The sequence below is a fragment of the Myotis myotis genome, unplaced genomic scaffold (genome assembly GCF_014108235.1).
Source record: "Myotis myotis isolate mMyoMyo1 unplaced genomic scaffold, mMyoMyo1.p scaffold_m19_p_18, whole genome shotgun sequence".
In the NCBI taxonomy this organism is placed as follows: Eukaryota; Metazoa; Chordata; class Mammalia; order Chiroptera; family Vespertilionidae; genus Myotis; species Myotis myotis.
Window position 1 is genome coordinate 23204431 of NW_023416322.1, and position 25659 is coordinate 23230089.

The 25659-nt window shown below is 46.7% G+C and overlaps 1 protein-coding gene across 1 annotated transcript in view; it reads right to left on the bottom strand.

Annotated features, from left to right (window-relative positions):
* PAPPA2 (pappalysin 2) overlaps positions 1-20717 on the bottom strand; it is a 241901-nt gene extending 221184 nt beyond the window's left edge. Inside the window, exon 1 of the mRNA XM_036344757.1 lies at positions 18827-20717. Coding sequence (XP_036200650.1) covers positions 18827-19745 — 919 coding nt within the window. The 5' untranslated portion in view covers positions 19746-20717. The remainder of the gene's footprint in view (positions 1-18826) is intronic.
* Between the last annotated feature and the right edge of the window lie 4942 nt (positions 20718-25659).

Below are 25659 nucleotides of genomic sequence, written 5' to 3' on the forward strand. Positions count from 1 at the left end.
ATGAAACAGAATAGAGAGCCCAGAAATAGACCCTCATAAATACAGTCAACTGATCTTGGACCAGGAGTAAAAGCAATACGAAAGGGCAAAGGCAGTCTCTTAAACAAATGGTGCTGGAACAACTGTATATTCACATGACAAAAAAAAAAAAAAAAAAAATTAATTTAGACACAGATCTTGTATCTTTCACCAACATTAAATCGAAATGGATCATTGACTTAAATGTGAAATGAAAAACTACAAAACTGCTAGAAGACAACATAGGAGAAAACCTAGATGACCTTGGATGTGGTGATTCCTGTTTAGATACAACACCAAGACACAACCCATAAAAGAAATCACCTACAAGCTGGACTTCATTAAAATTAAAAACAATGCTAAAGACAATATCAAGATTACTAGAAGATAAGCCACAGACTGAGAGAAAATACTTGTAAAAGATACATCTGATAGAGGACTGTTATCCAAAATATACATAGAAAACTCTTAAAACTTAACAGTAAGAATACAAAAAAAAAAAATTTAAATGGGCCAAAGGCTATAACAGATACTTCACCAAAGATATACAGATGGCAAATCGGTTTATAAAAAGATGCTCCTCATCATATGTCATCAGGGAAATACAAGTTAAAACAACGAGATACTACTACACACCCATGAGAATGGCCAAAAGCCAGAACACTAACACCACCAAATGCTGGTGAGGACGTGGAACACAGGAACTCTCTTTCACTGCAGGTGGGAATGCAAAATGGTTCAGGCACTTTCGAAGACAGTTTGGTAGTTTGTTTTAAAACTAAACATACTCTTACTATATGATCCAGCAATCACACTCCTTAGTATTTACCCAAAGGAGTTGAAAACTCTGTCTTCGCAATAACCTGCACACATGTTTGCAGCAGCTTATCCACAATTGCCAAATCTTGAAAGTAACCAAGATGTCCTTAAGTGAATGAATAAATTAGCTGTGGTACATCCAGCCAATGGACTATTATTCAGTGCTAAAAAAAAAAAAAAAAAATGAGCTATCAAGCCACGAAAAGACATGGAAGAAACATCAATGCACCTCATTAAACGAAAGAAACCAATCTGAGAAGACTACATACTATATAATTCCAACTAATTAGAATTCTGGAAAAGGCAAAAGTATGAAGACATTAAAAAGAGCAGTGATTGCCAAGGGTTTGGGAGAGAAATGAATAGGCAGAGCACAGCATTTTTAGAGCAGTGAAAATAATCTGTATGATATTGTAATAATGGATATGTCATCATACTTTTGTCCAAACACACAGAACGTACAACAAGTGTGGGCCCTCAAGTAAACTATGAACTTTGGATGATTATGATGTGTCAATGTATGTTCAATCTTGGTTTAAAAATAAATTACCATTCTGGTGAGTGATCTTGATTGGGGGGGAAGGGGCTATGCATGTGTGGGGGCAGTTAGTATCTAAAACTTTCTGTATCTTCCTCTCAATTTTAGTGTATAGCTAAAGCTGCTGTAAAATAAAATCTTTTTTAAAAATATATATATATTTTATTGATTTTTTACAGAGAGGAAGTGAGAGGGATAAAGAGTTAAAAACATCGATGAGAGAGAAACATTGATCAGCTGCCTCCTGCACACCTCCTACTGGGGATGTGCCCGAAACCAAGGTACATGCCCTTGACCGGAATTGAACCTGGGACCTTTCAGTCCACAGGCCGACGCTCTATCCACTGAGCCAAACCGGTTAGGGCAAATAAAGTCTTTTTTAAAAAGTGGATTTTGAGCCTTCAAATGTCTTCCTAAGTGCCCAGTAACCAACTATGCCTGAGAACAAAAACCTGTGCCTCCAAGACTTGCCTGTCAGCATCCTTCATCTGCAAACTGGGACCACAGAGCAGCCTACATGCTCATCCACACACTGTCAGCAGGGTCCCTAGTAGTGCTCTCTTAACTCCATCAAGCAGGAGCAATATAGCCTTTGATTCAAAAGAAAAAGTACCAAACGCCCACCTTGAGGAGACTTCTCCTTTTCAGTCTAGCAGAGTAAAGCTGACAAAACCAGTGCAGCCTACGCCAACACACTGTATGTGGACAAAGTCAGCTTATGCAACATTGAGATTTTATCACTTTGGATATACATGTGAGCCACATTCTTGGGTGGAACAGAGGGACCAGATCATCAATATGATTTATGAAATCACTCAACACCAAACTGAACTGTGATAGCCCATGGGTTAGAAAAAAATGAGATCAAATGATGTAACTGGAAAAATGGTAGTGGTACCAAAGCCAAACATTTGGACCATGTCATATTAAAACTTCAAGAGTCATTTTTTTCCCTCTTGCTTGAAACTGGCTTCCATTATGTATTGATGTTTACTAAATTTAAAATTGTTGTAACACCTTCTCTTGTATATAATCTAAGTTTGGAGAGAAAGGAATATAAATGGAGGAAGAATATCTTGTTCATTTTATTCCTGAGCTCAACTCCAATACTCATAGTTGGAGACCCGGTTTAGTTTTACAGAGCTCTATACTCATGTGGGTCTTTGGGAAAAGTCATTTGGATGCAGTTCTCTACTATTATGAATTGCCAGCATTTGGAATTAATAGAGTTTATGTCCCTCAAGGAGAAAAACCTTCTCTCAAATTGGGCTACAGTCTCCCTGCGTAATTATGAAAAATCCTATTAATGGTAAACATGATAGCTAGAGTGTTACAAACTGTTTGATGGGGAAATATTTCAATATGGCCCCTGGGGAAGAGAGAGACCCTGCTTGTTTCTATTTCGTGGGTTCTTTCTTTGCACTCATGAGGTAGGCTGCTCATGCAAAGAAGAAATGAAGAGACTTAAACCACTTTTTATTAAGTGTCTTCTATGCTGGATAGGTGTCTCCCTATGAAATCCTCCCACGAATGTATCAGCGGAATAGTATATCCTCAATCCAAAGCACTGAGGATCACATATGTGAAGCAATTTGTCCACAGTCTTTCATCTGCGAAGGGCCAGAAACGGGGATCAAAATTAGGTGTGCTCTTTCCACTCCACAAAAATACCTCAAATACCAAAACATACCTTGTTAGTAGTTGTTTTGGAGCAAGAACAGTAAGGGCTGCTGACTGTGGCATTAACCAAATTGAAGGTGACTGGGATCTGACTTTGGAAATAGTGTATAGCTAACATCCACACCTGGAAATGGTTTGGAGATAACAGACTGGCTAGCACAGCAGCAAATATGTCCATGTTGGCCAGCACCTAAATGGACAGGCTGCCACCTGAGGAGTGGATAAAATTTCTGGGTGGTCCTGGAGGGTTTCCTGTGACACATACACTCGGTAATCAATTCCAGGACCCTAAGGGGAAGGGGGAACCTCTTATCCCAAAGCTAGGGCCATGGCCGAAGGTGGGAGGGCAGCTAAAGTGAGGAGTACTCAACTGAAAACCCTTCCAAGCCAGTGGCTTCCATCTCCAGTTATTGTCTTCTTACTGGGATTGTAACTAGCAGAGTAGGACTTCATGTTAGAGGAGGATGTAATAAAAAGGGAAGTGAAATGGTCCAGACAAGAGCTGCTCCCACCCACCTCTCAACAGATCCAATCCAACTGCTCTGATTGCTCACTCCTTCTCCACCAGACACCTTCCCTCCTCCCAACTGGAATCTTCTGTCAATTGGTTGTGACAGAATGGAGTCCCCTGGCCACAAGGCCCCATAGAGGGAATTCAGTTTCAGCAGTGCTCCTGGCATCATAATGAGGAGAAAAATGTGTTCACTCCAGCAATTATGTAAGTCAATATAAAGTGAGAGAGAGAAAAGAATCTTCTGAGAACTGTCAGGAAGCAATCTGTCCTTGGCATTATAATTTTATGGAAATAACAAAAGGGGGGGAAAGAGCCACCTTGTACTCTTTCTTCTTTAAAGCAGAGGAGTATCCATGTCTCAGGAACATTATGTGAACTTATTTCAGAGTTATGAAATAAATGGAAAAAAACAAAAAATGTCCCTGTCTGAGAGGCTATGTAGGCCCAATGCTATGAAAGATTCAGGGAGATGACCTCCTCCCCAATTAAAACCCTGCTCTGTGGTCAACACATCACTTCCTGATAGCAACACCCCAAGTACAGTCTCAGCCCTGTAAAAGGTATCATAGTGCTCCCTTTGTCTAAAATACCTCCCCATCCATGTATGACCTTCAAAGGTTAGCTGAAGTTTCACCTTGCCCTTGAAGCCTTCCTTGACCGCCCTTGTCAAAGTGGACTTTGCAGCTTGCTGAGCCTCACAGTGCAGCTGCTATTTCTGTTTGGCCAAGCGACTAGAGTTTCTTGATGACAAGAGCCTGCCTTAGTCAGCTGTGAATTTTGCACACATTCAAGGAAGGAATTGGTTCTAGCTCCTGCATTGCACCCACTCTGCTCCTGACATCAAAATGACTCCCAGAGGAGCATCTCCCCCTGGTCTTATGGGAACCCCAATAACCCTGCAATTGCATCTGGTCTACAGGGATGATGCAGCGGGAGCAAGCATTCTCTTCACTGTGCAGCTGCAGGTGCTTGGACTTTCCTCGATGTAAGATGTGCTTTTCCCATCTGTCACATAATAAGCTGCTTCCTTCTGGATCCCACACACTTGGACTAGAGCACACGTGGCAAAACTTGCTGAGGGCTTTCCTTGGGCAAAGCGCCATTCTGGAGGGAACACCCACCCATGGCAGTGTCTCACAGAAGAGATTGTTTAACAACAGGCTGAGGTAGCAGAAGGGAAAGCCATGGTTAAGACAGAAATGCTGCCCTTGAAACAGACACCGCCGTGGAACCTTACGTCCAGGAGAGTCCACCGGCTGAGCTCTCTAATCCTCTGGGAGCATTCACATTGGGAGTGAGAGTCCTCCTTCTCCAAGAAGGCCCATCAGCTCCCAGGAAGGTGAAATTCTCTTCAACAAAACAGAGGAGTCACACATAGTATCATCAGCCCTGGTAACTAAAAAAACATGCTGTGTGGTGCAAGTTTGTTTTTAGGAGAAAAATGAGCTAAAAACAGGGCCAGGTTAGGTCATGGGCATAAATCAACCTGCTACAAGGCACGGTCTTTTCCCCAGGATATTATGCCTATGGCCTCCTCATACCACACGTGGGTCTGCTGCCTTCTGCAGAACTACTTACCCAACACTCCACCCCCCAGAGAGAGCACCAGGCAGGGGAACAAAAGGACCTAAGAGGAGGAGCTGGACCATCCATCAAAGACCAGGATCTGGTGGTGAGCAGGGCTGTGTCAGCAGGAAGAGTGGGAGAGAGTGAACAAAGAAGGCCAGGGAGGTGTTTTCAGCTGTTCTAGATAACTCTCCTTCAAGACAGGATTAGGCTCAGCCTTTCATCTGGGAGCCCAAGCTTTTACAAATTAGAGCACAGAGTGGGGCGAAGCTCCTGGGAACGCCTCACTTACATCTTCCCAGCACATTTTTCAACCTCTCCTCACAGTGCACGCCTTTCCTTGTCATGCTCTCATCACACGCCAGGATGACAGGAATCAGCATGGGGATTTCCATGGCTTTCCGAAGGCCACTGTGCTGAGGCTGAGAGGCAATGAGGTGGGGTGGTAGCGGTGGGAGAGGGCCTGAAAGAGCAGGGAAACTCAGAATGGTGAGTTCTCAGCATTGCCACGGACCTGGAATAAGTCAGGGCAACGGGAGCCTCCTTCCTAAGGAAGCTTCCTTGATCGCTGCAGCAAAAAGCAACATGGCTTGAGGCATTGGTCACCCATGGCCTGAGAAAGTAATCCACAAGGGTCAGAAAAGAACAACCTGCACAGCCCACCTGGAATGCTAGTGTGCCTTAGAGAGCCTGGACAATGCCTTCAGGGGGCTCAGGAGGATCTGCCAGGACAATCCCGCCTTGTTCCCAGACTCTCCAAGACTGGGATCCAGACCTACAAATTGCCAAGTAGAGCCAGCCCAGAAGCCAACAGAGAATCAAAACGGTGGTTCATACTATCCTAGCTTATTGAGCGGGCTGTGGAATAATATCCATTAGGTCAACCAAATTTGATAACTCTATAATCTTGAGCAACATTGAGCAATTAATTCTCCATATCTTATTTTCCTCATCCATAACATGGAGGCAATAGTACCTAATTTACAGGGTTTGGAGAAGATTAAATTAATTCACACAGGTAAACCAATAAAAAGAATGCTTAGCACATATAAGCACTCAATATTATTATTCATTGCTAATACTATCATCATTTTAACATATATAGACCTGATCTCTTCAAGTGTATTATAAACTCCTTCAGAACAGGTAAGCCAGTCTTACACTTCCCCTGACTCTCTGTATCAAGGCCAATGTCTTGTGCATGATAGGACTGGTAATTCACCAATGAATTAAATCCACAAGAGGCTGTTAGAGCTGCCAAGAGCATCCTCCCAATTGACAATGATCCTCTAAAAACTCCATTCCTCTAACAAAGAACCCTGTCTAATGAAAAGCAACTGCCTCCCCATGCCCCTCCTACACCATTCACTCCCCACTGTCAAGACAGCTACTGACCACAGCACCCCCTATAGGAACATGTTGGCTTTCCACTTCTTCCTACTAAGGATCTAAGAATCAAGAACAGTTATCAATCTTCTGCCTCCTCCCTCCAGTCCTGGGCAATTTCCCTTAGAGTTGTACTTTGTGATCCATTCCAGGGAGGGAGGGAGGAAGAAAGGGAAGAGGCAGAGAAGGAGGAAAAGAGAGGAAGGGAGGAAGGAAGAAAAGGGAGGGAAGAAGAAAAGGGAGGGAGGGAAGGAAGAAAGGAAGGTAATTTTAAACATGTGGATTTTTTAAAATGTCTTTCAACCATTTTTAATAACCTTAGAGAGCAGTATGAAATTCCCTGAGCATTCAACAAGCTTTGTGGGTCCTGTAACTATGGAAGTCCATGAACAACCCATCAAGGCACAATGAATAAACGACTATGGTTTCACAGAAGGAGCATCTGGAATGTGAAAGGTGTGGGCTAGAACTGAGCTGAGCTGCCTGCAGGCTTCTCTATCCATTTGATCTCCCTCCTTAACAGAAATGGGAAAGCATGCCCTTATTCCAGCAACACAACAGAAAGACTATAAACCCCAAATGCAGAAGGTAGGTTGTGCAGCAGCTAAGAGAGCGGTATGAAACCCCACACTTTAGGGAGCCTGGAGTACTTTGAATTCTGTAACCTTGATAAGACACAGGCTGGTCCCAGGAGACACCCAGAGCAGGATGCCAAACCCTCCTCCACAACCTCACTCACCTCTAGCAAGGTCCCCTCTGAGAACTGGCTTGTATAGTTCCAGCTAAGCAACAGCAACACCAATTTCCTGTTTTTTCCTTTCCTCTGCCAAATAAATAATTTTGAGATCCCTCTCAGAAGTTTTCTTTGGCACTTCTTTGACCAGGTACAGTTCACAGAATCAATGCTGCCCTAACAAGACATGTTTAAATAGTGTCCACTGTACACTTCATGATGTGGAGGTATCGCTGGAATCATGTTTAAAGGCAGTGTGAACAAGATCCTCTCGCAATGAAAACAACCTCCCAACTGGTCACTCAGCTAAGGTCAGATGCTTGCCTATCAGGTTTTCTTAAAGTGAAATATTGTATGACTTTCACAGTGTTCGGATTCGTGCAATGTGTCTCCTATTCACACAGTAAGTATGCACTGCCTGTGTTTACTTAGCAATATCTGAACATTTTGGCCTCTACTATGTGGTCTCACAAGTAACCCAAGGAGATCCTGACTGCTTTCTAGGAAGCAAGTGATATCCAAGGACCTCACAAACCTAAATACTCTGCCAATCAGAACCTAAAGTCTCAGAGTCCCTTTTTTCCATCAGTTCCAAAATCTGAGAAGAAACCAAAGAGAATACAAGGCATCCGTTCTCAACTTGAGCCCAGGTGAGTCTTCAGAGCCCAGTGTTCAAAGAGGACACTTAACACTAATCTCTGAGAAAGTCAAAGAACAAGGAAAATAGGTGGTCTGATTAATTGATGTTTCCGATTAAAGGAGAACTAAAGTCGTATTTTTTCCTTTTCTTTTTTTAAGTATATTTTTATTGATTTCAGAGAGGGAGAGATAGAAACATCAATGATGAGAGAGAATCATTGATTGGCTGCCTACTGAGGATGGAGCCCAAAACCTGGGCATGTACCCTGAACGGGAATCGAACAGTGGCCTCCAGGTTCATAGGTCGATGCTCAACCACTGAGTAACCGAGGCCAGACTTCCTTTTCTTATTGAAAGTCTTTCTAAAGTGTTTTCTGCTGATTTCCAATAAGAGATGTAAATTCATCAAAGGCAACCTGGAAGTGTTGAAATAAAACCAAATTGGAAACCAAGAAAACGGGACGTTATCCCAGCCTATTGCTATGTGATGTCTGGGAAGTGCTATTCCCTCTCTGGGCCTCACAGTCCCATCTGTGAAGGAGAAACTGGCTGGGCCGGGTTGTCACTAGGCCATGCTGTTCTGACAGTTTGTGTCTGGGATCTCTAGACTCACCCTGAAGGAATCCAAGGTTCTTGTCCTTCTGCTGCTCCTTGCTGTTCCACATCCTGCAACAGTGGCCACAAAACGTGGAGGGGACTGAGCTGAACCCACATCTCAATGGGCAGGGTTTGTTTCTACTACAGGAATTCAACCCAGCTCATGAAAGAGAGATTTTGTGTGGGCTGGGGACAGGGGAGGCCTTGGGGAGGAGGGGCAGGACAGCCCTGGCCTGCTTGACTGGCAGTGACTCGAGAGCAAGTCATTGGGTCCTTCTTCTGCCACCACATCCCCATGGAAGGATGAAAATAGCATCTAACATTGACTGAACACATATCATGCACCAGGTACCAGGTATAGCTCTAAGCACATGACATTTATTAATTTATTTAATTGTCACAATTCTATCAGGCAAGAATGATCCTTATTCCAGCTTCACTGAGGAGGGGACTTCAACTTGCCAGGTCCGCACAGGGAGTAGAGGGCTCCAGATCCTGAATCCATAACCACTACGTTAAGAAAAAAATTTAGATGGATAAAGAGTCTGAGGTAGACAACTTAAGGCGAGGAGACTGCTTGTACAGAGGCCAGGAATTGGTAGCGGGTAGGTCAGGTGGAGAGGAGAAAAAGACTTTCCTGACTCAGGAATGCTGTTGACTCTGGGGAGTCAGAAGCGATCAAGTTCTATGTGTAGAAAGGGGCTAGATTATTCTCCATCCATGTATTCAACCCAAATGCCCACTCCAGTTAAGGCCTCAACCTGGGTGTGGGGTGATACATAGATGATTGGATCCAGAGAAGCCCCCAGAAGCCTGCGGGCAATCAAAAGTCTTCTGACTGCTGAGCTGAGGAAATGGAACTGGAAGTAGAAACCACCAACAGTGGTGGGCTAAGGACAAGGAAGGCTGCAATTGAGTAGGAGGCAGGGCCGGGAGGAGAGGTCCTAGAGGAGGAGTGGTAACAGAAGCACCAGGACCAGGTAGACAGGCAGTTGCCTTCCATGGCACATCTTTCCTAATTCCCAGACCTTGCTGTGGGCAAAGAACCGGAATGGGTGGAGCCACCTCCTTGGGCCTGCTCCTCTGCCATGGCTGGTCCGAACTAAGGTGTGTCTAATGACACCCTGCACTCTGTCCAAGGGTCCAGTCAGACTGCCACAACCTGGGAGAGAAGCATGCCCACGATTACCTCCCTGCTCAGGATGCGTGCCATGGGCCGAATTAGAAGGATATTCTATTGTGCAATTATTTCAAATAATAAATGTGCCCTGACACAAACAATGTCTAAAATAGACCTCTGCTGTGGTTAGTGTTTATTTTTATTCTGCATAAACTTGGAGTATATTTCAAAAATAGTTCTTGAGTACTTACTTTGTGCTCAATAAACATCTGTTAAAGAAATGAATTATTGAGTAGGTTAAAAAATAAATTGAGCCAAGTACTACCTATTTTATGTTAAAACAATTCCATTCCCCCAACAAAAGAACTTGGTGCTACCTGCAGAATCTGAAAAGAGCACAGAAAGCACAGAAGCAGCGAAGGCTGCCTGGCCTCCTCTTCAGATGGGCGAGACCAACCTTCCCTAGGTATACGCGATGTGGGCCCTTGCCTGAATAGATGGAGCCCTTTGCTGCAGTCAAGGACACAGGATAAGTGTGATTGAGAAACAAGGGTTTAGTTGAGACAGGTTGGGGCTCTTCACTCCTTACTGCTCCTGCCCTAAAATCCAGAGACGGCTTCACATCCTGGATAAGAGCATGTACTCTAAGGACAGAGCCCTCAGGTTCAAATCATGGTACTGCACGAACCAGCTGTGTGACCTTGGGCAATGCCCTATTCCTCTCTGTGCTTCAACTTCTCCATCTCCCTCCTCGAGTTAGTATTTTTAAAGTGACCACAGTCACACCTGGCACAGAGTAAGTACTACATGAGTGATTTTCAAGTGACTTCAATAATTTCTTGGAACAAATGAGCTTGCATTTGCATGCTTTACATTACTGACTTCATCTTCCATTATTTTCCTGTGTGCTTATGTTCTCTCTGCTTTAGATTACTAGTGCTTAGTTACATGGCCTTTAAATTTGCATCTCTTAGCTGAAAGCAAAACCTCTCTGAATCTCTGTCTACTTCTGACGTTTATCAGCTCTCCTCATGCCAAGTTTCTGTGTAGAGTACACTAGATCCACGCCGTCTTCACTCCCTCACCTCTCATTCATATCTCCACTTGCTAGAATGTGGAGACCCCTCCCAACACCCCCAAACTCTCAGTGAAACTGCTCTCTCTAAAGTCACCAGCAATTTCCTAACTGCTATGTCCAATGAGCCCACCTCAGGACTGCTGGTTTGTGGGTGTCCCCATGCCATCAGACACTAATAACTCTGTCCTCTTTTACCCAAGTCTGCTGCTTCCCAGGCCTCCTTCTCTCTCTGTGGTCACCAGCTATCTTTTCCTAGCCTTGAGGCATCCCCAAACTCATCTAGGCAGCACTAGCCTTCCCAATAGCTAGGCTGTAATCAGCTCCAGGTCGGTGTCCAGTAGACAATGAGCACTGTCCAGCTGCAGCCCCTGCCTCGCTCATTCCTGATTCTCCAACATGTGGTTAAATGCCTGATACTTCACCTAATAGAAGCTCAAAAAATGTTGGATGAATGAATGGATGGATGGATGGATGGATGGATGAGCAAACAGAACCAAACAACTTTACTTTGTCCCTAACAGGCCCAGAATGTACAGCAATCATGTGTATAAAAGTTATCAAATGCTGAGTCTCTGCTTGAATGCCAACTCACTAGCTGATAAACTTTTAAGCACTGTGACTTCCCCTCTGATTGGAAACTGGGTTTCTAATTCAGAAATGAGCCATAATGACTGGCCTTGTTATCCCAACTGGTTGTCATGGCAATGCTTTGACTTCAAAAGGTTCTGAGACTCTAGGTTCAAGTGACCATATTGCATATTTGGACAGAACTGCTCTTCTTGGCCACGCACTTCTGACTCATAAAGAGACTGGGATGTTTTTGTTTGACTACCATGCTTCATTTTTCTGGAGGTTCTCTTCTTGAAAAGGTCCAAAGAGCAGGTCGTGAACATGAGAAGCAAAGGGAGCTATTATTTTTCAGACACAAACTTAACATAGAACTATGCTGCTGGAAGGTGCTAGCATTATAAGTTGTATAAAGTGAGCATAAAGGGACAGGACAGGCCCCTAGAGCAACCTAATTCCATGTACTGAAGGGAAGAAACATGGGATTATGGACTTGTTTATGACATCAGGAACTGAAGGCAACCAATGTTCAGGGTATATGGGCTCAGAATCCCAACTAAGGTACAGCCTCCTCTTCCTGTTTATCTGGCCTCCCCAAGGCACAGAATAGGAAGGGAACCAGCAGGAGCCAGGCCTCCCTGTGCACATTCTGAATGACTCAGATTGGCAGCCCCTGAGGAACAATAAACAAGAGCAGGAAGGAGGGGGCAGAGGGAGAGAGAATAAAGCCTTGAGCGGGACAGGCAGCTAGGTAGGTCTAGTGGGGCTGTAAAGGTGATTCTGAGTTTTCAGCCCTGCCCCTGTCACTCCTGTGCTCCACTCAAGAACTGTAACGAGAGCCCGGAGGATGGGGAGTGCACAGTGAATGGCACTCCAGCCCCACAGAGAGAGGCAGGAAGGGAAGGCTGGGGACAAGGACAGAATGGGAAGTCACAGTGTCAGGCACTGAAGCTGGAGTGTGATGAGTAGGACAATCACACAGTCATGCTCAGAGGAAACCCCTCTGTGCTGTCACTTGGAAATGAGCCCCCCGAGTCCCAGATCCCACACTTGGGAGTAAGACAACAGGCCCCAAATCCTGCCGGCCCGAGCACCACCAAAGCTCAGATTCAGAGACTGTCTTATGGGGGGCTGAAAGGCTGGGAGAGACATCAGTCCATGATGTAAGCCTGAGAAGCAAAGAGGGAAGAAAGTTTGAGTGAAAGCCATGCAGTCTGAGGAATGTTCTACAAGGTCTGAGAGTCCTCAAGACAGTAGGCTATCAGAGGAGTTCCGACTCTCTCTGGGGAACTGGTGTGCCTTTATTCCTGCCTCCCCAATGCACCTGGGGCCTCTGAGCCCAGTGCTTGCATCCTTGGTCAGCAAAGCACCCATCATCATTGGAGGCCTGTGAATCTCATTGCATCCCCTATGAGGGGGATTCCCATGGCAGCCACGACATTTAAGAATCCCAGGTGATCTCTATGCATATGTAAGTTTGAGAAGCAATGCTCCAGAGCATGAGCTGACAAACAGGGCTAGATAGTAAATAATGTAGGCTTTGCAGGCCATACGGTCTCTGTTGCAACTACTCAACCCAGCCACTTAGCATGGAAGCAGCCACAGATAACACTTGGGTGTGGCTGGGTTCCAACAAAACTTCATTTACAAAAACAGTCTTCAGCTTTGGTCCAGATGCGGCTCTGAGGCCATAGTCTACCAATTTCTGCTCTATAGTATAAGTAACTACAACTCTGAAAGTAACTAAACTCTTCTTCACCTGCAACAGGTGAAATAGGAGATACTCCTGCTGAAGGTGGGAGTAGAGCCCTGCACCTGGCACTTCCCCTCAGAAGCCCCTGAGACACCTGCTCAGGAGGCAACAGCCGAATTTGAAGGCCCACTGCCCCGGTTACCCACAAAGAGCTCTAGTGTCAGAAGATTCCTCATTCCTAATGGACATCCAGCCATCTACGTTTCTACTTCATCTGTTCTGTAAACACAGCCGAGACTCTAACTCTGTGCTAAGTATTCTGGATGGCAAACATGAATCAGACATGCAATGGCTCCTAGGGCACTTTAGCAGATAGAAATGAGATGCATACAGATAGAAATGAGTCACATGTAGAACCAACAAGGCAGGAAGCAATGTGCACACCGGAGACATCATTTGATGGACTCTGGATGCTGGGAAGCACAGGAGATCTCTTTCACACAGGGAATCCAGGAAGGCTGCATGCATAAGGCAGCGGCGTGGACTGTGCAAGGAGAGGGCACATGGACAGCTGTTTTACTTCTACAACCAAACATTGCCTCTTCTGGAGAGCCAAACAGCCACTGGATAAAAACGTTTCCTGCACACTAAAGTTAATTTGCCTTGTCCACACAAGCAAACTCAGGGATCTCATCCTAGTCACGGTGGGCAAATAGAACCTGCCCAAAGGGCTGACAGCAGCCCTCTCACACCATGATTCTTCCACTCCAATGGCAGGGTTGCTAAGACTTTGATGCACGTCTGGGTCCAGGGCAAACATTGACTTTGATCATTGCTGCACTGTCTGAAGAGGCAGCTGACTGGTGGGCCCTCATATCTTCAGAGGAGCTCTGGGAAAGGCATGGATGTGGCAAAGTGGCTACCATGGAGTTCTGCTGGATAAAGGGGGAAGGGGGTAGCACAGATGGCCCTCCTTTGAAATTCTTTGAATCTGTCTTCTGCGAAGTTCCATCCTCCACATGAACAAAACTCCTCCTCTCAGAACAGAGTGCCCTTACTGGAAAGAGTGGTTGCTACCACAGCCTGTGAAACCTCATTGCTCAGGTTCATTCAGAACAGAAAAAGCTATCAACAAGCCCTAAACAAGGGGCTTTAAACCCAAGGTCAGCAGCCTCCAGCCACCAGGAAATCCAGAGAACTCTGAAAGTTGTGTGACCTGCAAGAAACTGCACACTTTCCTGGGCATAGATTACAGCTTTCATCAGATTCCCCAATGCATTTGTGACCTTACAGAAGCTTTAGTACCACTGTCCAGGTTATTAGAATGAATACTGCCCAGTCTCAACAGAATTCTTGCAGGCCCCTGATTCTACCGAGTTCCCAATCATCTTGAGACCATTTTGTTTAAAAATCCTACTTATAACCATTTGTATTTGACAGATGAGCAAACCAACATCTAAGGAAATGAAATTGATAACCCACCTAAGTAAAAGTTATAGGTCTGTGGGCCAGAACCAAACATACGAAGGTTACTTAGTATTGATGGCCTGTGTCCTAAATGCCACATCATAAATAAAGACCGAGGCTCAAGCCAGGTGTCAGGCACTCTACATACATGGCTGACTTAAACACCATAACTTCTCTGCAAGACCTTATCTCATATTTTGATTTGAGGAAACCAGGACTCTGAAAAGTTTGATGGGATGCCAAAGATCCCGGCACTGAGAAGTGTCAGCAATGAGATCCAACTCCAGGGCTGTCTTGACCCCAATGTCTGTACCAGGAGACACTTTGAAACTTGGATTCCCCGAGGAGGAGGACTCATCTTCAAGTCAGGGACAGTTTCTTAGACAACTTTGTATTCCCCACAGCGCTTTGCATGGCAAGGCAATCATAAATATTTGCGGAATGAAGAAACCCGGGCTCAGACCCCAATCCTGCCTGGGACTTGCTGACTGGAGGTGTAGGTGGCTCCTTAGCTGGGCTACTTCAGGGAACATGTGAAATCAATTACAGGTGAGCAGGAACCTATTAAAAGGGTTTCTTCTGTGTATGTTGGGGTTGAAGGAGAGGAAAGGAAGTTGAGGGGAAGGAAAAGGAACCGGATGATTTCAGGGGTAGGTGCTGGAGCTTAAAGTTTTCACAGGAGGACGAGGCAGAATTTGGCATATGTTCACTGCTGAGTTCCAATGCCCCATCCAAATGGGCTCCTGACCCTGACCTCAGGATACTCTTGGGTGGCAAGAACACCTAACCTGCCAGACCCTCCACCAAAGCAGCTGCCCCAGCTCTTGCCTAGACCTTGCTGCCCTGCTTCCGAACTATAGGAGATGGGCAACTTCACAAGGTCAATTTGCTGGGATCCCAGCACCATTATTCCCCTCTCAGAGGCAGAGAGAATCTCAGCACATAGTCAGTGGGGCCTACGTTGTCCTCAGCCCTAAATAACAGTATTCTGCAACCCATTCTGGACTCCAACTTCCTATTTTAGAAGAATGTGGGAGTTGGTGAAAGGGGAGGTAGGTAACCCTAGTTGATATTTTTCCTTTTTCTTTTTTCCTTCTAATTTTCATTCTGGACTATAAAGCTCATTTTAATTATATTGGCATAAAATATTATATTAGTTTCAGGTGTACAACATAATAATTTGACATTTATATACTTTACTCATTGCTATAAGTGCAAAGTTAGTCACAACCCCCCAAATGTCACTTTAGCCCCTTCTCATAGGCCCTGCAAAAAAAGACTTGGATGAAGCTGACCCTAAAGGATGCCTACCAGCAACACTTTGGAAGGGGAAGATTAAATACAGTCCAAAGGCCAGGGCAGGGACAGCCCTTCAGCAAGCCAGACAGGCTCCCCACTATGTGGCTTCCAGAGGCTGGCCTACTTTCCTGTGCATGAAGCAACACTGCCACCTAGTGCCCGTGTGGGAAGTATTCCTCAAGGCCCCATACCTCAGGGGTCCCTCTACAATGGCTGCTGTGGCTGAATTGCTTGAGGTCTTTGATGAAGAGAAAATGCCCCAAGGTGGGTAGGTTGAGAACGAGGAAACTAGTTCTAAACTACGTCTATAGAATTTAAGGTTTGAGAGCTGTTGGAAAAGCGTGGGAGCCAAGTCTTGCAGCACTTGGGCTATCAGTGGAATAGCAGAAAATCATTGGTTGAATGGTATTTTGCTCCCAGGAACCCGATTCAATAGTAACCATTCTCCGTAAGTGGAGGCCAATCATTCCAGGAACAAGCAGTGGCCCGCTAGCGAGCCACTGCTAGGGTAAGAGAGGGAAGATGGGCTGCTCTGTTGATGGGAGGGAATGAGTGCAAATCAGAGAGCTCTATTCATTAAAGCAGTGGTTCTCAACCTTCTGGCCCTTTAAATACAGTTCCTCATGTTCTGACCCAACCATAAAATTATTTTCGTTGCTACTTCATAACTGTAATGTTGCTACTGTTATGAATTGTAATGTAAATATCTGATATGCAGGATGGTCTTAGGCGACCCCTGTGAAAGGGTTGTTCAACCTCCAAAGGGGTCGCGACCCACAGGTTGAGAATCACTGCATTAGAGGGACAACCTTTGACCTCTGCATGGTTCTCAACCAGGGGCCCCCAGTGAAGCCTAAGAAACTAAGCACAATGAGGAGGCAAGGACCTACACCCTCAGGAGCCTGGTTACTAGAATCCTGAAGCATGAAGGCCTTCCCAGCCCTTACCATTCCCAGACTTTTACCCAAGTTTTCTTTAATTTTTTCTGATGTGCACAAGCCTGAAGGAAGACATAGGTTGGAAGTTGAAGAGGAAATAGACTTGGGTATTCCCTCTCCTTGACTTTCCTGGTGTGGACTTCCAGGGAAATACCAGTACACCACAGGGGCCACTATGATTTGAAGAGAAAGAAACCCCAGAAGCTAGACTGTCTGCAAAAGATTTCCTGCCTAATTTTACATGCTTAGGGAGGTTAAAAAAGTTCAGATGGCACAGTGGAGAAGGATCTGTGTGTGTGTGCTGTGGCAAGGTGGGGGGCCACTGGTGATGATGGACAGGTGAGAAAAGGAAGGAGATGGACAGGGGGTGGCTGGGGGAGGGGTGACAAGGAATGCTATAATCAGAATCAAATCAGGATAATACTCTCCTCCGTGCAGATCATGAGAAAGAAGGACACAGAAGGGTCAGGACAGGGGTCAGGTATCCACCATCAAAAGTCTGTCTCCCCAGGTTTGGGTTTTAACAATCCAAAGCAATTATTTCTAAGAGCTTCCCTCCTATATTCCTGCTGGATCCTTCTCTAATCCCTCACAGCCAGGGAACTGATTCCAGGTCCCCATGTTGCTATCGCAAGAGGAGGGATACCAGCAGAGTCGCGGGTCTCAGTGTAGAAGACAAGCACACAGCTTCCCTGGCAGATGGGTACCAGGAAACCAGATCAGGCAGCACAAAGATGTCATCTGGGAAAAACGGTGGCACTGCCAACTCTGGTCAGATAATCATCTCGTTATTTCTTCCATTTGGCCCCAGAGTAAGGATTTCCTTAGCCCCTCTCTCTCCCCCCACCTATTTACAGCCCAGCCTCTTCTCTCTCCCCTCCCCTCACGCCCTCTCCTACCCCAAAATAAAATAAAGCAAAACCACACAACTCTAGAGTCTGGGAATCCCAGCTTCCAACGGAGAAATCACAGCCAAAGAGGGGGAAACAGTGAGTCCGGCAGGGATGTTCCAGCAACACCCCATTGAAAGAGGCTCCCTCCTTCCAGATTTCTTCCTCTAGTCTGAAACTTATTTGCAGGCATCCAGCAACCTGAGAAGTCTTTAATCTGGACAGCTATCAAGCACTGGGGCTGAGAAGCTCCATTCCCAGCCTGCCTCTGGCATGCTTCACATGGCTTTGGTTTCCCTGCCCATGTAATAGGAGTGGAAATATCCACGGGTGTTGTGAATGATCCAAATTAATAAGATGTAAATGGCTCTACATGTGCCTAGCCTTGTGTGAGGTTCTGTTCTGGACGATGCAAAGGGATGATGCCAAATGATAGAGTAGCAGATCTCATCGCCCCATCCCTTGCTTGAAACTTGTCCCCCTACCAATAAGGCACGGTAAATAGCTATTCCTAATCCCAATATTTCCCTTGTTCTTCTGAGTGACTTTCCGTGGAAAAAAAAAAGTCCTGGGTATAATGGAAAATAAACATGGGTAATGTTCCCAATGTTGCTTCTAACGAAAACTATAGAATTATACAAGGTGCATTTTTTTAGGTCCCTCTCACAATAACCAGGGCTAGAAAACAGGGTCCTGGCTTGTGCCCACCTTTTCCAGTGGACCCTCATGTCCCTAGGCTCACACATGACTATTAGGGGACCCCAGGACCCAGCCAGGTACTAGCTACCTGCAAAGTTGCAGGACTTCTCAAAGAAAAGGAAGACCCAGTCCAGACCCAGTGTCTGTGCCCTGGCTACCTTGCTCCCTGGTCGTGACTCACTGCCCAGGCCCCTGAATCCTCATGGGGCTTTAAAGTTGCCTGGGTATCTCGCACTGGACTATGGGAGGTGGAGGGGGACACCTTGTCCCCAGGGACAAAGAACCAGAGGTTGTCCCCTTTAAGAAGTAGGAGAGGGGGCCAGAGGTCTCCTAAGTGCCAGCACCGTGTATAGACCCGCAGATCAATACCAGGGACAGACGCTCTTGTGGTTAGAGCCATTACTACAGAGGAGGTCTGGAGTCCTGCTGTGCTGGGGAAGAAAGGCTCTACCCCCCTTTTCCTGGCTGGCCCTTCCTGGCTTTCCTGCTCTGTCCCCTTCCCCTCTGCACCCTTAGGTCTGACCCCATCCAACATGAGGCCAGCCGCACCCCAAGGAGCCCAGGGATCCCAGGAGGGGCCGTTACCTGCGATGATGGTGGGGCTGCTCTGCCCTCCCTCCGGCTTCACCCAGGCTTCCACTGTGAATGCCTCCCGGGGAACCTCAGCCAGGACTTCTGGGCGCAGCAGCAGCCTCTCCCGCCTCCCTGAGAAGTACAAGACAGGCAGTCCTCCTCCGTGGGGGTTCGAGGTCTCTGCTTCCCAGTAGGGATTCCCTCTGCCATTCTGAACGCTGTCCTCTGAAGAACTGGTTCTGACCCCGTGCATAAGGGGACGCGTAGGCCAAGGTCTGAAATGCTGGGGAGTGGCATCCGGGTCTCCCCGCATACCCTCTGCCAGCCCCTTCACCACCTGGCGGCGGTGCCTGGACTTGGCCAGACCCTTCCTTCGAGTCTCTGGTCTGGGCTCCTTCTGGCGTGCGAAGGTGGTGATGATGGTGGCAGCCGTGGCTGAACCTTCCCAAGTCCCAGCCTCACCTAGAGACACCTTGGATCCTCGATCATCAAGATAAGTGTCATCATCTCCCAGCAGCTCCCATTGTCCAATAGGACCATCCCCTACCCACAGGGCTGCCAGCTGCTCAGCCCCAGTCCTCACTGCTGCATGTGCAGTCCGGTCTGGGGGAATACTGCTCACAGCCATTCCCTCAGCAGCTGGTTTGCTGCATCCTGCACGGTGGGTGCCCTGGTCCCCCATAGGGTAGGGCCTCAAGGAGCTGCCAGGCCTGCTGGGGTAGACCCCGAAGAGGTGATGCTCGGGAGAAGCTCTGGGTCTTCGAATCCTGGTCCCCAGCCAACAGCGTTCTCCCTCTGACAGCATCTCATTGAGGTGTCCCCTCTGAGCCAGGGATCTCTTGTGTGTCCAGCCCAGCTCAGAGCTGGCAGTGCTGAGTGCCCACCCAGCCAGAACCAGCAGGCTTACTCTCAGGATCTGTAAGCACATCATACTTCGCCCAGCTCTTTACACAGATCCAGACAGATCCAGACAGATCCAGAAGTCAATCTCTGGGTACCACAATCCACAGCAGTGGATTCACAGTCACCGGGGAAACTGTTTTGTTCACAAACCAAACTTTTTCAAGCAGCCCCAAAAGAGTGCCTCTCCTGGCTACCTGCTGCGGGTGCCCTGCCAGTGTGGCCTCCCTGCCTCGCCTCACCTCTCTCCCTCACCTCTCTCCCTGCTCTAGTTCAGCCTTGCAGGATGAAGTTCATTTCTCTGGGTTCCTTTGAATTTCCTCCAGAGAGCTCAGGTTTCTTTTTTTCCCCCTTTTCAATAGCCCCTCCCCTAGCTGATTCTAGAGGAGGGACACGTGGACAGGAGCCAAAGCCTCTCAAATACACACTCCCTCACAAACACAGGGACCTCGCTACCTGGTCATTAAAAAGACCCTTCTCTCCTTTTCATCTTACTCCTTCTCAGGAGTTACCTTCTCTCTGTAGTCCTCACCCTAAAATACCTTTGTCTCCAAACCAATGACTAGAAGAACATGTTTGCAGAGACACAGAATATGATGCTTATTATCTAAAAGGGCAAAAAGAAGCTGGGTGCACAAAGATCCAAGCTGGTACTTAACTTGCACTCTCCAGATGTGTCCTCAGCCAGAGCCCAGCCAGCCTCCAGTCAGCCTTGCAGGTCAGAATGCTTCCCTCAGCTCCAGGCTTGGGGTGGTGGAGTGCCGAAGGTTTTCTTTTTTCTTTTCTTTTTTTTAATCTCCTTCCAACTTGTTAGTATGTTGCAAGTCTCTGTAAAGTTCTCCTTTGGGGTGCCAGTCTGATGTCCTAATAACCTTATGAGTCTGTGAGCCCTGGACTTGACCTCCTGGGAGTCTCGCGAGTCCCTGGGAAAATGGACAAGAGAATAAGGAGAAGGGCATAGACTTCAGGGGACCTGTTCACTCCGGTCCCTCCTGCTCCCCCGTCTTCCTTCCTCTCTGCCTGTAATTATCTTCGTGGTTGTTTCATTTAAAGACAATGATGATGTCAAAGCTAATAAGTTCGGTGTATTACTCCACCCACTCCCTGTCCCCTCCTTCCTCCTGAAAACCTCCCCACCTCACCGAGGCACAAGGGACAGAAACTACTCTTGGTTTCCCCAAGAAACATCTCAGGCTTTCTCTCTCTGCAGCCGCAGCCTACACAATCAATAGCCAACAATCAATACGGTGCTGGAGCACTCCCGTCTGTACACACACACTCACACACACACAAACACACATGTGTGTTGGGAGCAGACCTGCCTTGTAGGGGCCACTTGCATCTTTCTTTTGTTTTGCACAAACCTCCTGAATCTTTTTCTTATTTCAATCACTCAGGATTTAAAACAAAATAACCTAAATTCACTTGAGCTTGCACCTTAGGAGAAAGGAGGACATCAATTCTCCTGCTTTAAGAAGAAGTAGAAATGCCATGGGGGTGTACTACGTGGATCTTGTTTTTCTCTCTGAAGTTTCTCACTCTGAAGTCACTAAAAGTCACCATATGCTGAGTGAGCAAATAAACAAATGAGATGCTCAAAATAAGTAATTTGCAAAAATGAACAGCTAAACCCAAGCAGGTGTTTTGTTTTGTTTTTTCAATTGATTTGAGATGAATGGATAGGATAGGGAAATAGTGTGATTTTAACCTCTCTAATAATGTTTGCCTAGATGCAGGCTAATCTCAAGGAGTACCACCCCCCAAACACACGTGAGTGTTCACCACACACACACACACACACACACACACACGCAAGCATACACACTCCAGGTAAGGGGGTGTGACCTCAGATGGACACAATGTAAGAGAGAAATATACTGGGTTCTTCACTGAATAGTAAGAGAAATCACTTACACATCTAAAATCACTGTTTGTGTTGCCCCATATAGAAAACCCACAGCTCACATCGTTTGGAGTAAGATCATGCTACCTCTTCTGCCTTGGGTCTCCTCATAGTCTTCTAAACTCCTCTACCCATGCTAACCACTGACTTCTTAGCTTTAAGAAAACTGTACCCCAAATAACCCATCAGGGGCATGTCCTGCTTCCCTAGGCTGGGTCCACTGGAGCCTCAAAGCAAGTCCCCCAAGAAGATATCAATCCAGGCACGTGGACATTACTAAACAAATCACTCAATCCTGGACTGTCATTCCTCTCATCATTTCCACATCTCCCTTCACTCTCCTGACTCAGTCCTTAATTTCTTTGTATCTTTCCTGAAGCAGCTCAATAAAGATGGGGGGTTTGAAAGAGGGTAGAGGGGAGACGTAGAAAGAGACATAAAAGTAGATGGAGGGAGGGAGGGAGGGAGGGAGGGAGAGAGAGAGAGAGAGAGAGAGAGAGAGAGAGAGAGAGAGAGAAGAAGAAGAAGAAGAAGAAGAAGAAGAAGAAGAAGAAGAAGAAGAAGAAACCATGAAAGAAAGGAAAGTGAGGAACCTTAATTTAAATGAAGAGAAGATACTCTAGTAAGAAAAAGAGAAGTAAACTTCCCCTCCCTCATGCCACCCCCACAACCCTCAGAAAAAGGATTCCTACCATTCATTTCAGGAAGGAGGGATAACACAGCAAGGAAGAAGAGTCCCACGTGCTTTGCTCCCCTGTCACTGTGGGAATGATCTGCATCCCCTATAGGTCTCCTGGCTCTCAGCTGCTAAGGATCCATTCATAAGCTTTCAAGAAGCTACACAAAACTCAAGCTTCCAGTTTAGTTTTTCTCTCTCTCTCCTTCATTCCTTTGCTCACCACTTTCCTTCAGCTCTTGGCAGTCCAAAGTTTAAAAAAAAATGTTGAACCATTTCTGTGTTTTCCTCCTGTTGTAACTTTTGCTGTGACATCATAACCCTGCCCACCAACACCCCACCTCTCGCCCTCCTTTCCATCCCACCCCTCATCAGCCCCATAACCCCCAAGATGCCCCCCACGGAGAAGCAGGGCTCCTGTCAGTTCCAACGTGTGAAAACACAAAGCCACTAGAAGGTGCCCCTCTCTCTCTTCGGTCCCCCTCCTCTCTTCCCCCTCCCTGCCTTACCCACCGCTCAGCCAGGGCTCTCTGAAGGCTTTTAACATGATCCCATCTGTTTGACATGTGCGGAAAGGTGGGCTGGACTCAGATAATCTGTCAAGTGGATCAGATCAAAAACACAGCAATCCCCCCCCCCCAATTCCAACACACACACACACACACACACACACACATACACACACACACACACACCCCAGACCCCATTGAAAGTGTAAGAGGAGTCAGACTCCCACTGCACCCACCCTGAATGCCAGGGAGAAAGCCACCAAACATGCCAAAGGAAACGCACATTCAACACATATATAAATTCTGGGGCTTATTTGTTTATGACAAACACCCACACCCCAGGCCCCCACTCCTCTCCCCTAAGCCCTGACACTCCGCAAGTGCACAGATTTGAAAGCTGGTAGAATCTGTTTTGAAATCTCCAACGAGAGGGTTTTTCCCCCTTTTTTTCACTCCCAAGCACTATCTGTGGCGATCAGACTGGAGCAGGGTTGCCAGCAAATGCAGGAGGCCCCTTCTAGGGTACAGGCTTTCAAACCAGCTAAGCTAGAGGGAATGGATTTAAGGACACACAGCAGGAGCTGGCTGAATTTATTCTATTTTGACGGGGTAGCTGGGGGAGGAATATCATTTCTGAAATGCCCAAGGAATGAAGGGAGAGGATATGGATTTCTTAAACAGTTTTTGCAAGAGGAGCGGTGTCTTGTTCTGCAGGTAAATCTATAAGGCAAGAAATTGGAGCTTAGAGATAAACAAGGACCGAGAGGGAGAGGGAGGGAAGGGGAAGGAGGAAAAAAGAGAGGGGGTGAGGGAGAGGGGAAGGGGATGGGGATGGGGAGATGGAGAAATGGAAAGAGGAGAGAGGGGAGGAGGACAGAAAGGGGGCGAGGGGGAAGGGGGAGAAGGGAGGGAGGAAAGAGAAGGAGAAAGGGGGAAGGAGGAAGGGGGGGGGGAGAAGAAAAGGGTGAATTGGAAGGGGGATGGGGAGGGGACAAAGGGAGAAGAGAAAAGTCTGAGAGGAGAAAGGACTAAAAAAGAAGAGCAGGGGAGAGAGGAGGGAAGAACGAGACAGAGAGGAAGAAAAACAGAAGGAGGTGGTGAGGCACCTAAAATATGGAGACCAGGAAGGCAGCTTAGACCCATGATGCTTAACCGTCCAGAAATTCCAGAGGCAGGTGAGGGCAGACACTTTCGGATGGGGCAGAGGTTGGGTTTTATAACAAAGAACATGCAACTGGAGGGGCTCACTGTTGCTGACTGAACACATTTTTTAAAAATCAGATTGCTAGGGCTCTGCATGGTCTCTTTAAGTAAACCCCTCTTTCCTCTTCCTTTCCTGCCTCTGTCTCTTCCTCCAATAGCCACCTTCACACCTTCCTTCATTCACCTTTTTGTTCCCAGCGGTATCTTCCCTTGGAGAATTCACAGTAAAATTTAGGCATCCACCCCCCCACCCCCCAAAAAAACAACAACACACCATAATAGTCCCTTTCTTTGCTTTGCCATGGAGGGTCCTGGGTCTTATCTGAAGATTGAGCTGTTTGTGATAATCTGCACTTCATTTCAACCCAATTTATAATATATTTCCTTTAAGATAGGACATCAGAGCTGTTTTGCTTGCATCTGCTGCCCTAGTGGGGCTGGTCAGTTTCCAATCGCACTGTCACCATTACTATTAAGAGTCTTTGAACAAAGGGAGGAGCTAGTTCAGTTGGCGTCCACCTGCAGTACAGAGCTTTCGTGGCGGGGCGTGGGGAGACCCCTGAATATGGTCATGGATCCTCTCTGACTTTCTGATTCTAAAAACCTGATCCCTTGAGGGAAAAGCTCAGCTGGGAGCCAGCCAGGGAGCGTAGTAATAAAAGCCTCCCAGAACACAACCAAATGCAGTATCTATATATAGGAGCAAAATCCGTTTTAGCTACTTGCAGTCTAAAATGACACCCGGAAGCAAACATTTCAGCAATATGTTTATTGGGATTGTACTCAACTAGTGCTGGAAAGAGTGAGCTTCTCTGAAGGCTTTCGCTCCACGGGCTACTGCTTTCTGCCCCCACCCCACCACCCTCTCCCCAGTCTCCAGTGTCCTGAGCTGGGACTCTGTCTCTATCCCTTACAGGGGTCACTTGACATGCCCTGGGCTATGACCTAGCACAACCCATTGTTCATGGGTGAGGAAACAGGGGTGAAGTCGCAGGATGAATGGCCAGCCACATATTGCATCCAGGTCTCCTGAATCCCAGCCCAGGTTTCTCCCCTGCTATCTGCACCTGTCTTGCTGTCTGCCACCCACAGCCAATCCGACTGGAAGGCAATAGGAGAGACTGGCCTCTCTGGGTCCACATCCAGGCAGAACTATTCGGGACCATAGGTTGGTCTTGTGTGTTCTGTAACTCAGAATCGCACAGCACTCACAAGGAAATGCAGATCTGGGTTCTCACTCCTCCCTGTGCATGTTGAGCCAAGGGAGGCCCTTTTTGTCAAACTGTGTGGAGTCTGTTATGTTCGTATTATAATCATATTCTTTTCCATGACACTGTTACTATTATAACGTGTTATCAGTGTTAATGGTAGTGCCTTTCATCCAAATAGATCAAAGCATTTCATCCACAGGTTAGGCTTCCCACCTTCGAGGGACGTATGGCAGAGGTGACATGCTAGAGAGATGGAGTTCCCCTGGGGACAATTCCTATTGGGTGTTTCCTGTAACATTTCCAGCCTGAATCAGCTTGTGGAGGCCTGGGCTGGAGGAGAGTTTACCAGTGAGAAGGATCCTGCCCTGCTCATCAGAAGAAAAAAGGCTCTGCAGAGTTTTGCCTCAGTTAGGATTGCCATTGTTACCCTGGGTCTGCAAAAG